Source organism: Microcaecilia unicolor, chromosome 6 (assembly GCF_901765095.1).
Source record: "Microcaecilia unicolor chromosome 6, aMicUni1.1, whole genome shotgun sequence".
Classification (NCBI taxonomy): domain Eukaryota; kingdom Metazoa; phylum Chordata; class Amphibia; order Gymnophiona; family Siphonopidae; genus Microcaecilia; species Microcaecilia unicolor.
The window spans coordinates 188,635,455-188,650,490 of record NC_044036.1 but is presented as its reverse complement, the minus strand read 5'-3'; the positions used below and the strand labels follow the sequence as shown (position 1 = coordinate 188,650,490).

Below are 15,036 nucleotides of genomic sequence, written 5' to 3'. Positions count from 1 at the left end.
CTATATTGAGTGTCTGTCTGCTTCTCGATCGCCCCTCGGTTCCGCAGTGGCAGTCCCTTATGATCTCCTTGAGTGCAGTGGAGCATAGGGATGTTTGGGATCTGGCCTCCCAGCGCGGGGACCGTCGCTAACGCCAACTGCTCGGAGTAGAGTTTTGAATGGTTGATGCCCTCTAGGGGAGGGAGAGGGGAGAGGGGGTGGGGGGAGTAGAAGAGGAACTTAAGGGGGGAGGGGGTCGATTTACTTTAGTTTTCGGGGGGGGGGGGGGGGGTAAGCAAGTGTAATATGGGTGTATGCCAAAATGACAAATCTCAAAACTGTTGATTACCTGTTATTATTGTAACCACATATATTTGCATAAATAAAGTAAAAAATAAAAAAAAAACTAGGGAAGGACATGAAGTGGGGAAGGGAAAGTGAAAAGAAGTAGGTCTGAAAGAAGGAAGAAGCAGTTAAGGAGACAGGAGATGGATTGAAGGCCAATAAAGTGAGGATTCACATCTGGCCCCAGCTCTGCAGCTTTTTCAGAGCCCTCTCATCCGGCAACCACAGCTACAGCTGCTCTGGGTTTGTGCTCTTGCAGTTGCTGATCCCAAGCCTGGACCAGATCCATATATGCAGAACACTAAGGAGGTAAAACATCTCTGTTCATTTTTTCCCCAGTTTAGATCTTCTAGAAAATGTTACAGCAAAAGCAAGAATCCTTTGAACAACTAATTATTAACAGCATTCCACGATTAGTAGCGTAATTTGTGAAAGTAGATGCTATTGTCATAACCCTAACACTAACAAATAAGTGACAAGACAGGAGGTCATTTGCACTGTGATTGCACTGCTTTTAGAATGGAGGATGGTCCTCTATTGAAAGTTATACCATTGAAATGTGATCTGGACCCAGTGAATTTGAGCAATGTCCTAGTAAGTTTCTTGAGTAATTGGTAGTTAGCCATTTTACCTTGTTTCCAGTAACAAACATCAAAGACTGCCCAAGCTGACTGACTTCCCGTGACACTGGCTCCTTCTGTCCCAGTGAAAAGTTAGCAAGAAGCACGTAGGAGGTTGTGCGCTGGAGGATCACCTAAAATAAATCAGAAAACAGAAGTATAATCCAAAAACAAACTATATGTATACCAAAGCACAGGAGGTGTTTTTCATGGATTGTTATTTATGAGGGCCATATCTGGCACTACACAGGTTCCATGTCATGATTAAACACTGGTATACTGTATCTCTCCCTGCTAATTTTGGGGCACAGACCATAGAACTCTGCACAGAAGGGGAATTCTGTGAAACTTCTGCAATACACAGTGACACAGATTTCCCTCAGGAGTAAAGGATACTTCTAGGCAATCTGTGCCACTGTGTATTGCAGACGTTTCACAGAATTCCCCTTCTGTGCAGAATTAAACACAAGGACCTGGAGGAAAAGCACTTGTACTGTTGACCTCCATGTCAGCTACACTGTCTGACCTTCTCAATGCTTCTTTTTGGTTTGGAGTGGTCCCAGAGAACTGGGAATGTGTAGTAAGGAAGAGGCTGGGAACTACAGGCCAGCTGGTCTGAAATTGATAGTGAATAAATGAATAGAAAGACTGCTAAAACAGAGGATTTTATGTTTTATTTTATTTTTGTTACATTTGTATCCCGCGCTTTCCCACTCATGGCAGGCTCAATGCGGCTTACATATTGTATACAGGTACTTATTTGTGCCTGGGGCAATGGAGGGTTAAGTGACTTGCCCAGAGTCACAAGGAGCTGCCTGTGCCTGAAGTGGGAATCGAACTCAGTTCCTCAGTTCCCCAGGACCAAAGTCCATAGAGCAGTTTCTGAAATATGGTGGATTGCAGGATTCGAGGCAGCATGGATTTTACTAGCGGTAAGTCTAAAAGAAATCTGATCTTTGACTAGGTGATCAGACAGTTGGATCAGAGGAGAGTACTGACGTGGTGTACTTAGATTTGAGCAAGTCCTTTTACACAGTTTCACACATACTACTTGTAAATACACTGAGCCCTTAGCCCTAAAGTGACTGACTGGATCAGAAGCTGGTTGATTTGAAGGTGACAGCGGGTACTGAAAAATGGAGTTCACTCTGAAGATAGGGGCACTGTCAGTAGTGTACCACAAGGAACCATCCTTGGTCCGATTCTTTTTATTGTGACAGGCAGGTCTGATAACATTTACCTCTTTGCGGATGACACCAAAATATGCAACAGGGCAGACACCTCAGAAGGTGTGGATAATATGTGAATGGATCTACAGAAGCTTAAAGAATAGTCTAGAATCTGGCAGCTAAGATTTAATGTTAAGAAATGCATTTGGGCTGCAAAACCTCAAGTGAGTGGTACAGTTTAGGAGGTGAAGTACTTCTCTGCACAAATGGAGACTACAGTCTAGATGCAATTTTATCAAACAACCTTAAGGTGGCCAAACAGGTTGAAAAGATAATGCTAAAAGTCAGAAAGATGCTTGGGTGAATAGGGAAGAGGAAAGGCCAGCAAGAAAAGGGAGCTAGCAGTGCATGTGTACAAGTCTTTCGTAAGACTTCATCTGGAGCACTGTCTGCAATTTTGGAAACTGTATCTTCAAAAGGATATAAACAAGATGCATGTGTACAAGTCTTTCGTAAGACTTCATCTGGAGCACTGTCTGCAATTTTGGAAACTGTATCTTCAAAAGGATATAAACAAGATGGAGTCGGTCCAGAGGGTGGCTACTAAATGGTCAACCTTCAAAACATAAGGGGGGAGAGGTAAGATATGATAACAGACATATGAATACCCCTTGGTATAAATGCACAGGAGGCAGCTCTGGAGTGAGGGGTCATGAGAAGAAGGTGAAAGGGGATATACTGAAGAATAAGTTACTGAAATTTGTATGTTTCTTCTTCCCCTCCCCCTCGGCTTGTCCTCTTCTCTTCCAATCTTCTTTTCTTGTGGCATTCCTTGTGGCATACATGGCATGCACCCCCCACAGGTTACCCTAATTATCTCCTCTTGCAACCCCCTCAGCACAGATTAGTACAAGTAGAGGAGGAGGATTGCAGCTGCATGTGGGGCATGTCTTCCTCCTCTGCTTCCTGGAGATGATTGCTGAATTTCTAAGTGTATTAAAGTCTTACTATCCTGCCCTATCGAAGGCCTTCAGGATGGCTTGCAATCTGAAATAAGCTAAGAGACAGAAATTCAAGCAGAGGGGAAGAAACATGATACATAAAGGATATAGGGGTAGAACTACAATATTAGATAGGAAAGGAGGGTGGGGGGAACACAAGGAGTGCTACAAATATTTCTAGGGCTCTTCTCGGAGGCTCACTGGAGGTATATGCTTAAGGGTACTAATGATATGAATCTCTGAAGAGGTGAGTACAGAACTATCTTAAATTTATCAAGAGACCCTGCAGGCGGAGGAGGACGGGGAGGAAATTCCAAAACTGAGGACCCTAGACACTGAAAATAGCATGTCAGGTGTGCTCATGGATTATTTCTCGGTGACTAGGAACTATGAACTGGTTGTACTGAGCGCACCGGAGTGTACTACAGTGTCCCACAGAGTTCAAATTCAGCAAACAGAGCCAGAACAACAAAGAAGGACACAGCCCCAACACACAGCTGATCTCTTCCTATGCTTTGTTAATCATTCTCACAGGAAAGAGCAATAGGGAAAGTCAGGAGGTGCTGCAAGTTGTCTGTGCAGCAGTTATGCTGTGGGGGAAGTGGTGGAAGATGATAGCAAGAGGACGTGTGTGTGTGTGTGTGTGTGTGTGTATGTGTGTGCTGAGGGTGTCCTGGTGGGGGTTTTGTGCAGTGTGAGAGGAGAAAGCTGAGGGGGAGGGAGAAGAGTGCTGGGGAGAGGTGTGTGTGTGTGTGCATGCTGTGGGAAGAGAGTTGGGGAGGTGGGTGCAAGTGGTGAAGACAGAAACCTAGGGAGGTGGATGGGGATGCTCAAGTCAAAAAGAGAGCCCTCAGAGAGGGAGTGTATGCAGGCGGGGAGAGCTTTGATGTGTATGAGTGTTGGGGGGGGGGGGGTTCAGAGAGGGCTATAATGTGGTATGCATGGGTCAGGGGGAATGAGAGAGACCTATAGTGGGGTGTGAGCCAATAGGGGCGTGAGGGGTATGGGGGAACTAAAAAAGAGAGCTATATAGGGAATATATTTGTTTGTGATGGTGGGGTAGGGAGTTGTGAAGTGTATGAGTGTAGGGAAAGGATTGAGAGAGAGCTATCATGTGGTATGCATGAGGCAGGGAGAATGAGTGAAGTATGAGCCGGGGGGGGGGGGGGGGGGGATGGTGACAGAACTATGGGTTTATGTGTGCTGGGGTGGGGGTCTGGCAGGCTAAGAGACAGCAAGGTGTGTAGCTTTCAAAAGAGACTGATCGGGATGTGTGTGCTGGGCAGAACTGTGAGAAAACAGAGATATGGGTTTGTGTATGGGGGGAAGGGTTGAAGGAAAACTAATGGAATATCTGTGTCAGAAAGATGTATGGACAGAGCTTGGGGAGGGGGGTGATCTCGTTGATGGATGAGTAGAGAAAGAGAAAGATATCTCAGAGGGAGCTGAAATGAAGCTGCCAGGGGACCTAGAGAAGGGGTTTGAGCTAATCAAGGAGGCTAATAAACAGGAGTGGAAGTAAGCCTATCTAGTCCACTGTAAAAAACAAGGAAGACACTTTGGTTAATCTCTGTTTCCACTTTCCTAAATAGCCATCATCCCTAGTACACTCAAAACAAAGCAAGCAAACCTATGAGCTTCTGCATCCACGTTGTTGTTCTTTATTGTTGGTCCAACTATAACAAGTCTAAAGCTGTTAGGCAGTTCCTTAAAAGGTGGAGGACAAAAGATTTTTTTTTTATTGGACAGCTTTTTAATTTATTTGAAAGCTTCCTATATGTAGATATAAATATCATGACATAACAATTGAATATCACTAAAACAGCTTTAAAAATATTACAGCTGGTAGACACAGCAATTTTAAACTCTGTATTTTGTGCTCATTTTTCTACACTAAAAACTAAATAAATAAATGCACTGTATACAATACAGATGACCAAATTTCAGTGAGGATATCCTGTTTCCTGATGGATTCATCTTAACTGTTGTTGTACTCTGCCTTGGGAAGCCTGGTGTTATAAAGACGATGGAATATATTGAAATTAAAGGGAAGTAGAATTAAACTCTCATTTCATTGTGGCGCATGGAATCACATCTTCATCTGTTTTGTAGAAGTTTACCTTTTAGATACACAAGCAGATTATTCTGTTTTGAACATCTTTCAGGGGCAAGTGGTTTTATAAGTCAAAATAAAAATAAATATTTTGTTTCATGCAGATCTCTTTTGTTTAAACATAAATGGGCTATAAGCCCCTAATGCAGTTAATTGATTTTCTTATATTTTGTTCTTGTGATGACTTATACTGTGCCAAAACTGAAAACTCTTATCTCTATCTGGTCGATAATAAAAGGAACACGATCTACCCTAAAAAGTTGTTTTGTGGCTGTACATGAGGAACTGTGATATTGAATAAATAAGCATATGTTTATGTACCTAGTCGTGCATCCTACGTTTATACAATCTTTCCAAGAAATCCAGTTGTTTTACGTTTTAATTTCTTTATTGAGTTGCAATACAGAAGTAAATAAGAGCTTACAACATAACATCAAGTAACAATATGCAATATATGGCAATACAAGAGCTCATATTCAAGAAACAGTAAACAATTCCATATTTAGGCTAGAAAAGAAAAGAGAAAAAAAAAGAAGGGGGGAGAAGGATACATATCAAAATATAAAGCATGCATAAGCTATAAAATACACCAAGCTTAGTACACTTCACTTTACAGTGTAAAATAAGAAACATATGGAGGGGCATAATTGAACAAAAACGTCTATCTCCATGGGCGTTTATCTCCGAGAACGGGTCCGTGAAGGGGCGGACTGAACTGTATTTTCGCAAAAAATAGACGTCCATGTTTTATTCGACAATTTGTGAGCTGGGCGTTTTTGTTTTTCAGCGATAATGGAAAATGAAAGCGCCCAGCTCAAAAACGAATAAATCCAAGGCATTTGTTCGTGGGAGGGGCCAGGATTCATAGTGCACTGGTCCCCCTCACATGCCAGGACACCAACCGGGCACCCTAGGGGGCACTTTTACAATAACAAAAAAAAGGTAAAAGAGCTCCCAGGTGCATAGCACCCTTCCCTTGTGTGTTGAGCCCCCCCAAATCCCCCTCAAAACCCACTGCCCACAAGTCTACACCATTATTATAGCCCTAAGGGGTGAAGGGGGGCACCTACATGTGGGTACAGTGGGTTTGGGGGGGTTGGACGACTAATAAGCATTAAGCAGCACAATTGTAACAGGTAGGGGGGGATGGGCTTGGGTCCACCTGTCTGAAGTCCACTGCACCCCCTAACAACTGCTTCAGGGATCTGCATACTGCTGCCAGGGAGGTGGGTATGACATTTGATGGTGAAAATAAAAAGTTGTGAAACATCATTTTTTTTGTGGTGGGAGGGGGTTAGTGACCACTGGGGGAGTCAGGGGAGGTCATCCCCGATTCCCTCCGATGGTCATCTGGTCATTTAGAGCACTTTTTGGGACCTGTTCATGTGAAAAAAGGGTCCAACAAAAGTGGCCTAAATGTTCGCTAAAAACGCCTTTATTTTTTCGATTATAGCGTACATCTCTCCTCGGTCAATAACCACGCCCCAGTTCCACCTTCGCCACACCCCCATCAACTTTGTCCGCATCCGCAACGGAGTGCAGTTGAAAACGTCCAAAATCGGCTTTCGATTATACCGATTTATTCGTTTTTGTGAGATAAACATCTATCTCCCGATTTGGGTCGAAATCTAGGCGTTTTTTCTCTTTCGATTATAAGGTGGATAGTAACATAGTAGATGACGGCAGAAAAAGACCTGCATTTTTCCCTATATGAACCAAAACGAAAAGATTTTTTTGCAAGGTGCATTTCGTACTTATAAATTTGGAGCAATAGATTCCACCATTCCTGGAAGGTGGCTTGATATAGGGTCTTCCAATGCGAAAAAATTACCTTCAGAGCTAAAGACATCATAGTATTAACAAGGATACTTTCATTGGGAGTCATCAAATTTTTAAAGCACTGATCTTTAAGAATCACAAATTTAAAAGTTATTGAGCCAGAAAGGTGAAAAATGTCTACCAATTGTGACCAGATTTCTTTCCAATAGTTTTGAATACACATACAGTCAGATATAAGATGCTTAATATTGGCCTCTTGAGATTGACAAGACCAACATAAATTAGATGTAGAGGGAACAATAACATGCATTTTATATGGAGTCCACAAAGACCTATGCATAAAGAAGTACAGAAACTGTATGGTTGTGGAAGAGTTAGAGCATCTAAAAAGGGAATTCCATAGTTGCTTCCACAATCTATCTGAGATAGGTTGTTGGATGTCTTCTTCCCAACATCTACGTAAACCTGTACATTTAATATGGGATTTGCTTAGTAGATATTTGTAAATGTGGGAAGCAGCATGACCTGTATGTTGAAGCTTCAGATTAAGATCAATTAGCTCTGGGGTTTGAGACTGTCGCTGCATTTGTAATATACTTTTTGCTTTTAACATATAGTAGATGACGGCAGAAAAAGACCTGCACGGTCCATCCAGTCTGCCCAACAAGATAAACTCATATGTGCCACTTTTTCTGTATACCTTACCTTGATTTGTACCTGTCTTTTTCAGGGCACAGACCGTATAAGTCTGCCCAGCACTATCCCTGCCCCCCAACCACCAGCCTCGCCTCCCACCACCGGCTCTGGCACAGACCGTATAAGTCTGCCCAACACTATCCCCGCCTCCCACTACCAGCTTTGCCACCCAATCTCGGCTAAGCTCCTGAGGATCCATTCCTTCTGAACAGGATTCCTTTATGTTTATCCCACGCGTGTTTGAATTCTGTTACGTTTTCATCTCCACCACCTCCCGCGGGAGGGCATTCCAAGCATCCACTACTCTCTCTGTGAAAAAGTACTTCCTGACATTTTTCTTGAGTCTCCCCCCCCTTCAATCTCATTTCATGTCCTCTCGTTCTACCACCTTCGCATCTCTGGAAAAGGTTCGTTTGCAGATTAATACCTTTCAAATATTTGAACGTCTGTATCATATCACCCCGTTTCTCCTTTCCTCCAGAGTATACATATTCAGGTCAGCAAGTCTCTCCTCATACGTCTTGTATCGCAAATCCCATACCATTCTCGTAGCTTTTCTTTGCACCGCTTCAATTCTTTTTACATCCTTAGCAGGATACGGCCTCCAAAACTGAACACAATACTCCAGGTGGGGCCTCACCAACGACTTATACAGGGGCATCAACACCCCCTTTCTTCTGCTGTCACACCTCTCTCTATACAGCCTAACAAACTTCTAGCTATGGCCACCGCCTTGTCACACTATTTCTTCGCCTTCAAATCCTCAGATACTATCACCCCAAGATCCCTCTCCCCGTCCGTACCTATCAGACTCTCACCGCCTAACACATATGTCTCCCGTGGATTTCTATTCCCTAAGTGCATCACTTTGCATTTCTTCGCATTGAATTTTAATTGCCAAACCTTAGACCATTCTTCCAGCATCCTCAGATCCTTTTTCATGTTTTCCAATCCCTCCGGGGTGTCCACTCTGTTACAGATCTTAGTATCATCCGCAAATAGGCAAACTTTACCTTCTAACACTTCGGCAATGTCACTCACAAATATATTGAACAGAATCGGCCCCAGCACCGATCCTTGAGGCACTCCACTACTCTTTTTTTTAACATGGAGCTGATCTGTAACCATTGATAAAATTGGGTGTCTGGCAGCAAAAATTCTGCCTGCAAATCTGAAAAAGATTTTCAGGTCTGGTTGTTCGAATGGATTAAGTCTTTTAAAGCCCATATTCCTATACGCTGCCACTGAGACTAAGAGACTTGCTTTTTATCGATTTTAAAATTGGGATTATTCCATATAGGAATATGTGACGTGTCAGACCAAGGGACACCCAAAGATTTATCCAAGGATACCATTAATTTGTAGGAAGTGTTGATGATCGGGTTGGAGATAATGTTCTTGGGAAGACGCATGCCAATTAGGTAGGAGTGCACTAACGGGTCAATAATGGCTTGTTTGAAAGTTACCCACCTGGGCGAGGAAGTAACATTCAAAGGAGTAATCCAATCCATGCCCTGACGCATAATGAAAGCTTTGTGATATAGTAGGAGATCAGGAAATTTGACACCAACCTGTTTTTTTGGGTGCTTTAGTTAACTTAAACAGATTCTGGGTACCTTAGAATTCCATAAAAAAATTGAGAGCAATTTTTCCAGCCGCCTATAAAAGGAACCAGGGAAGAGAATGGGAATCATACTCATAGCGTATGTGATTTGGGGGACTATCATCAACTTGATGGTATCTAGCCTTCTCCACCAAGTAAGGTTCAATGGGGACCAAACCGCTAAGGAGGACTCAACCTGCACAAATACTTTATCCGAGTTGATTTTAATAGTGGTGATAAGATCGCTATCAAAGAAGACGCCAAGATATTTAAAGGGCAGCTCTTGAATGGTGAAAGGAACACAAACGTCGTTCAAAGGCATTAGCTCTGTTTTATCCCAATTTATTTTATATCCTGATATCTTTGAAAATCTAGAAATTAGATTAAAGAGGGATTTCAAAGATGACTGAGGGTTGGTAAGGTATAACATAATACAATACACATATGCTGAAAGCTTGAACTCCGCCTTATCCAGAGATATACCAGCAATATCATGTCATTTTCGAATTGCCACTAGAAGAGGTTCCAGGGCCAGGTTGAACAGCAAAGGAGAGATGGGACAGCCTTGTCTGGTACCTCTGTGCAAAGCGAATGAATTAGAGATTTCTCCATTGGCTACTATACGAGCCGAAGGCAGGGAGTATAGCAGCTGCAACATACGGATAAAGGGTTCAGGAAATCCAAACTGTTCAAGGGCAACAAACAAAAACTTCCATTCTACCCGGTCAAAGGCCTTTTCTGCATCAAGGGAAACAGACAATATGGGATAATCCCTTGACCATGCAAAATGGATAATATGACATAGTACTCTGGTATTGTCAGCACCACATCTGGCTTTAACAAAACCAGCCTGATCCCTATGTATAAGTGAATGAACAATGTTTTCAATTCTACAACACAAAATCTTTGCATACATTTTATAGTCAGTATTTAGAAACGAAATCGGTCTGTAATTTTGTACAAGAGTGCAATCTTTATTGGGCTTAGGCAGCACTATAATGTTAGCATCCAAAAAGTGGCCAGAAGACGAAGACTCTAACATAGCTTGAAAATAATTCAGCAGATAAGTTGATATAGAGGATGAAAAGGTTTTATAAAACTCCACTGGAAGACCATCCGGGCCTGGCGCTTTGCCTAGAGGTAGCTTGTTGATTGCAGAAACAACCTTGTCATGGGAAATAGGCTTGCTGAGATGGCTAATGTAATGGTCCGAGACACGCGGCAGCTGTAATGTTGATAGAAAATTGGAAATTTCATTGTCTTGAATTGTATAGTAACCTAAAAAAGGACTCAAAAGTCTCAAGTATTTGAGAAGGGGAGGGCCAGTTTTGTTTGCTTCTGAATAGTATACAGCACTTTGTTTGAAAGTAATATTAGTAATATTTGACATGGGATCGCCCTCGAGAGTTCCTTCTAGATGAGACCATCTGCCTTCGCTGTCATTGACATGTTAGATTAGCTGAAAAGGCAGCGAATTTTTGAGAAGAGTAATAACACCATTCTTCCGACCTTTTGCAGGGCTGAAAAAAACCTTTCTCAAACCATTTACCCATCAATTGAGAGCTTTCTTGTGCATCAATATGGGTTTCTTGCAGAAAACAGATATCCGCTTTTTTATTTCTCAGATATAATATGATCTTTTTCCTTTTTACGGGGTTTGAAATTCCCTTTACATTAAGGGAAAGAATACGCAATTTCACCATTAAAATAGTGATTCATGAAATCAACTGTATTGTGCAGTATTGAAAGGCATATGCATGTAAAAAAAAAATACAAAAAGTTTCAAGCAAGAATAAAATCCTCCAGAAAAAAAAAAAGAGATAAAAAATTCCAAGGAGCACAAAAACTTACAGAAATAGAAAATTTGCTCCGTTGAGGGTAAAAGGGAACAAAATTAAGGCAAATCATTCCATGGCACATGAGACCAGTTCGGACGCTCAAGAGAACTTTAGCCAGCTTATAGTATATTTAAGGCAAGAAAGTAAGCACATAGCAGCCTTTGCTATAATATGTATGAAAAGAAGAAAGTGTGCAAACAAATTTAGGGACATGAGATTAAATTGCTGGACAGGATACACTGTCAAGAAAGCTCTGCAAGTCAGTGGGGTCTATGCAATGTTTAGTGCTGTTTTGGAAGGTAACACGCATTGTTGCAGGGTACAAAAGACTGTACAAAGCTCCCACAGCCTTCAGCTTCAGGCGCATGGCCAAGAACATTTTCCGTTTTTTAGCGGTAGCCTTAGAAAAATCAGGAACCAGCAGGAGCTTCGCCCCTCCATAAAACACAGGGGATTTTGCTCTAACAGCTGACAAGATCGACATCATCTGATCATGACATAAAAACTTAACAATAATTGGGCGCGGATAAGTTTTACGTGGGTCGGGTCGGGCCGCTGAGAGATACGGTGAGCATTTTCTATCTCGATAGTGGAGTCAGCAGGAAGTGCTGCGATGTTTAAAAAGGAGAGACTTTAAGAATTGAAGTATGCTCTTACCCTCAGACTGCTCGGGGAGCCCAAGAAGCTGGATACTGTTCCTCCGCAGACGGTTAGAGAGATCTTCTATCTCTCTTTGCATCAGCTCAATTGTTTTTAGATTACGTGAGGTTTCCAACTGAACCTTATCATGGGCGGACATCCGGTCTTCAAGGAATTCAATTCGGGCATTATACTGAACAAGTTGAGTAGAAATTGTGGCCAATTCTGACTTAATTTCATCAGTAGAGGTAAGATTTCGCTGCATCAGGACGTGCAGGGCTTTGATGTTGTTGGCGAGAGACTCAGTCTTTCCGAGGGGTAATGGCATCTGGAGGGCCTTTTCGGGAATCGAAACCGTATCCGATTTGTTCTGCTTAGAGGCCGGAGGGCAAGAGCTGTCGTTTCTATTAATTTTTGACGCCATTTCGAAAGTTATAGAAATGCTGATCCGAGGCTAAAACAGAATCGTTTTCGGCTGCTACGGGTGTTTTGAAGACAAAGCTGGTGGGAGAAGAGCCCTAAGCGTCCATGTCAGTTAAGGTCGCATGCCAAGTCCTTAATTGTTTAACATTAGTGGAACATAGCCACAGAGACATGGTATGGTCACATTTCTCATATGGTAATACTAGGGCCCAGCTAAGGAACGGGTTATTTTGAGTTAGTCTTCACTGGACCAAACTTGCTTTCCTTGTGCTATCACTATTCAGCAGGTAGGCAGTGTCTTAACAGGTGGAGGAGAAAGGATTTTTTTTTCTTTTTTTACATTTATATCATACATTATCCAAAGCAAAGTCGGATTCAATGTGGCTTACATTTGAAAATACAGTGAGATAGAATAATAGAATTCAGTTATATCATGGGAACAAATAGATGGATATGTCTGAAACATTTAACAAAGTTGAGATTAGCATATATTCCCAACTGGGCATTTAAAAGTTTGTCCTTTAATGATGCCACATGTTCAGAAATCATAGCCATAAATATAGACAGTTATTCAAAGATTATCACATGCACACACCAGAACAGGCATCCATCGCATTGCAAAAGTAAACAACAACTTCTACAGAGTACATCCAAAATTTAATTTTTATTTCCTTATTACCATCTTCCAAAATTCCAGACAGCAGATGTACAGATCCGTACACTGCACAAGCTGGCATGTTTAAAAATATAGTGAGATTAATAAAAATGCTACCAGCAATAAAGAACGACAACTTGGATGCAGCAGCTCATAGGTTTACTTGCTTTGTTTTGAATGTACAGGAATGACGGCTGCATGAGGAAGGGGAAACTTAGACAAACATAAATGGTTTCAATGTTTTGACATCACTTGGTCTCCTGTCTATTAAACCTCCTTGGAACTAATTATTGGGACAAACCAAAAGAAAAAAGCAACACTGGGCCTTCAGAACTAGGACAACAGGAGTACTTTATTAATCAATGACCCGACACGGAGAAAGCTCTCTGTCGGAGCCAGCGCTTTTTAGCGCCTTCTGGCGCCACAACGTATAATTGAATACGACACAGGAGAAGGTTCTTTGTTGAAGCCAGTGCTTTCAGAGTTTTTTTCGCCACAGCGAACATTGTAGACAGCATCTCAGTGTTTTAAGGTACTCATGTTTTGTCATCTGCACGTCATTGCATCAGTACATCGACCCCTGAGGCAGGCGCCTTTGTTGGCGCCGAAACACAGCCCGTGTCGGGTCATTGATTAATAAAGTACTCCTGTTGTCCTAGTTCTGAAGGCCCAGTGTTGCTTTTTTCTTTTGGTTCGTCTGACTGTATACTGTATTGCCCTCTCTGTCTGTATTGAACTAATTATTGGGGGCAGAGAGGGTTGAGCAATAAGCAAAGAAACAACTGAGTGGCCCAGGGAACAAAGGAGGTAGGCGTTTATGACTGGGGAACTCTACATAAAAATTTCAAAGAAAGAAGAGTTTTGTAGAATTTTAAACAATTGTTTAGAATTTTCAAATTTTTTGCACAGAATTTTTACATTTTATGCAGAACTTCCTCTGGTGTAGTCCTTGCACAGAAGTTCTGTGTGAGAGAGGGAAACCCCCTTCACTAGAGATGACAGTGGCACCAATGAAGCATGTATTTGCAGGTAATGAAGATTACTGTTATGGTGGGAACTGAACCCAGCTCTCCAGGATCTCAGCTTACTGCACTAACCATTAGACTACTCCTCCACCCCCACAAAGATCACCCTTTACAAAATACTAGATTAGCCTGCAACATTTTGATACCTATCTTTGGGCTACATTTACAGAATCTAGCCCTAAAGCTCTCCTGGCATGCACCAAGGGCCTGAAAAAGGCTTACCTGCAAAATGTGGCCGTCAGATGTGCCTAGGTGGCCAATGGTTAGGTCATCAATTTGTGTCACAAAGATGGAGGTGAGGAGCACGCTGTTCATCCTACCATTGAAGAGATCCACCCTGTAGTATGGTGAGGGGATGAAAGTGGGTTTGTTCCAGCAGCTGATATCTTGCACCTGGCCAGCAATGCTCACCTGTGGGCAAGAGCAGAACAAATGACAGAATAAAAAAGAACCTGCAAACCTACCCATGGCTTACCTTCAAAAAAATGTATTCATGCATAAGAACATAATAGTGGCCACACTAGGTCAGACCAATGTTCCAACTTCAATATCTCTGTCAGGCATTTCTGAAATAAATTACCAGAGGTCATACCAAAGAGTTATGGAAAAAAATAAACAAAGATTAAGTCTCCTGTTAAAGTTCTTAATCTGCTCGATATTCCTATGAAGCAAAATCTTATCTTTCATAATGGTTGCAGACTAAAGTGATTGTATCTTGTTCTGTGCTTGCTTAATCTGGTTTGAAGTTTCTTCTTTTAATATATTCAATAGTTTTAGAAAAGTGATCCATTTTACTTACTAAAGTAGTAATCTCTTCGGTAGATTTAGATGTGGAGGGGCATAATCGAACGGGGGCACCCGTCTCTAAGGGCGCCCATCTCTGGGGACGGCCCTGGGAAGGGGCGGAGCCAACCGTATTATCGAACATGATGAGCGTTTATCTTTCGTTTCGATAATACGGTCGGGGCCGGCCAAATCTCAACATTTAGGTCAACCTTAGAGATGGTCGACCTAAATGTTGAGATCGCCGGACTTAGAGATGGCCGACCTCGGTTTTCGTCGATAATGGAAACCGAGGCCGGCCTTCTCAAAAACGACCAAATCCAAACCATTTGGTCGTGGGAGGAGCCAGCATTCCTAGTGCACTGATT

At 42.2% G+C, this 15,036-nt stretch overlaps 1 protein-coding gene across 7 annotated transcripts in view; it reads right to left on the bottom strand.

Moving 5' to 3' along the window:
• MST1R (macrophage stimulating 1 receptor) overlaps positions 1-15,036 on the bottom strand; it is a 239,425-nt gene that overhangs the window by 127,819 nt on the left and 96,570 nt on the right. For all 7 annotated transcript variants that reach the window (XM_030205877.1, XM_030205881.1, XM_030205878.1 and 4 more), the window contains exons 3-4: positions 14,108-14,296; positions 956-1,078 (exon numbers count right to left, since the gene is read on the bottom strand). In XM_030205877.1, coding sequence (XP_030061737.1) covers positions 956-1,078; positions 14,108-14,296 — 312 coding nt within the window. The remainder of the gene's footprint in view (positions 1-955; positions 1,079-14,107; positions 14,297-15,036) is intronic.